The sequence below is a fragment of the Myotis davidii genome, unplaced genomic scaffold (genome assembly GCF_000327345.1).
Source record: "Myotis davidii unplaced genomic scaffold, ASM32734v1 scaffold235, whole genome shotgun sequence".
Classification (NCBI taxonomy): Eukaryota; Metazoa; Chordata; class Mammalia; order Chiroptera; family Vespertilionidae; genus Myotis; species Myotis davidii.
The window spans coordinates 3313257-3313989 of NW_006287462.1; the positions used below are offsets into that span (position 1 = coordinate 3313257).

The window sequence follows — 733 nt, forward strand, 5'->3', positions numbered from 1 at the left end:
GCTCCTCTCTTTCCTGGTCACCTCTTGGTGTCTTGAAATATTCCGGCAAAATTAAAATGAATGTGATCACTATTGCTAAAAGTAATTTAAGGAGGGCTGTTTTTGTCATGTCTGTTCACATGACACACGTGTTCCCATCCAGTGCATTGATGGCAAGTTTCTTCCTGCTCTGTAGTACTTTAAGTTTATGCAATTGACCTCATACTTCCTTTTGGGTAAGACTTAAAAAAAAAAGAGAGAGGCCTTGAACTGAGACTTTTTCATTTTGAGTCACTTGACATTGAGAAAACTACTTTCAAATAAGCACTTTCAAACTATCTTCTAAACAAGATAAAAATAAAGAAAGGAACCCCCTGCCAATGGGCAAGGAGACAGCTGATTGGTGGTGTTGCTCTTATTGCAACCAGGGGCAAAGCAGATGTACAGTCCGTAGTTCATTCTACTTGATGCCTGTGCCCGTGGCCAGAGCTGTTTCATGCCTGCAGCACATAAAATGAAAAAAATAAAATAAAAAAATAAAGAAATGATCTTGGGAAGCAAAGGGGTCTTGTCCTCATCTAAATTTGAAGCTATTGTCTCTTGTTTACCAATCTGTGTGATAAATATAAACTCACAATATACTCACCAAAAATAAAATGATGAAGGTCAGTCATGTCCAGGTTATATGGACAGCATTCATTCATTTAGTTATTTAATGATTGTTGATTTTATTTTTTTTTTTTTTAAAAAAAGG

At 36.2% G+C, this 733-nt stretch overlaps 1 protein-coding gene across 1 annotated transcript in view; it reads right to left on the reverse strand.

Annotated features, from left to right (window-relative positions):
• Window positions 1-129, reverse strand: part of TMEM156 (transmembrane protein 156) — a 32408-nt gene extending 32279 nt beyond the window's left edge. The window contains exon 1 of the mRNA XM_006759339.2: window positions 22-129. Coding sequence (XP_006759402.1) covers window positions 22-109 — 88 coding nt within the window. The 5' untranslated portion in view covers window positions 110-129. The remainder of the gene's footprint in view (window positions 1-21) is intronic.
• Between the last annotated feature and the right edge of the window lie 604 nt (window positions 130-733).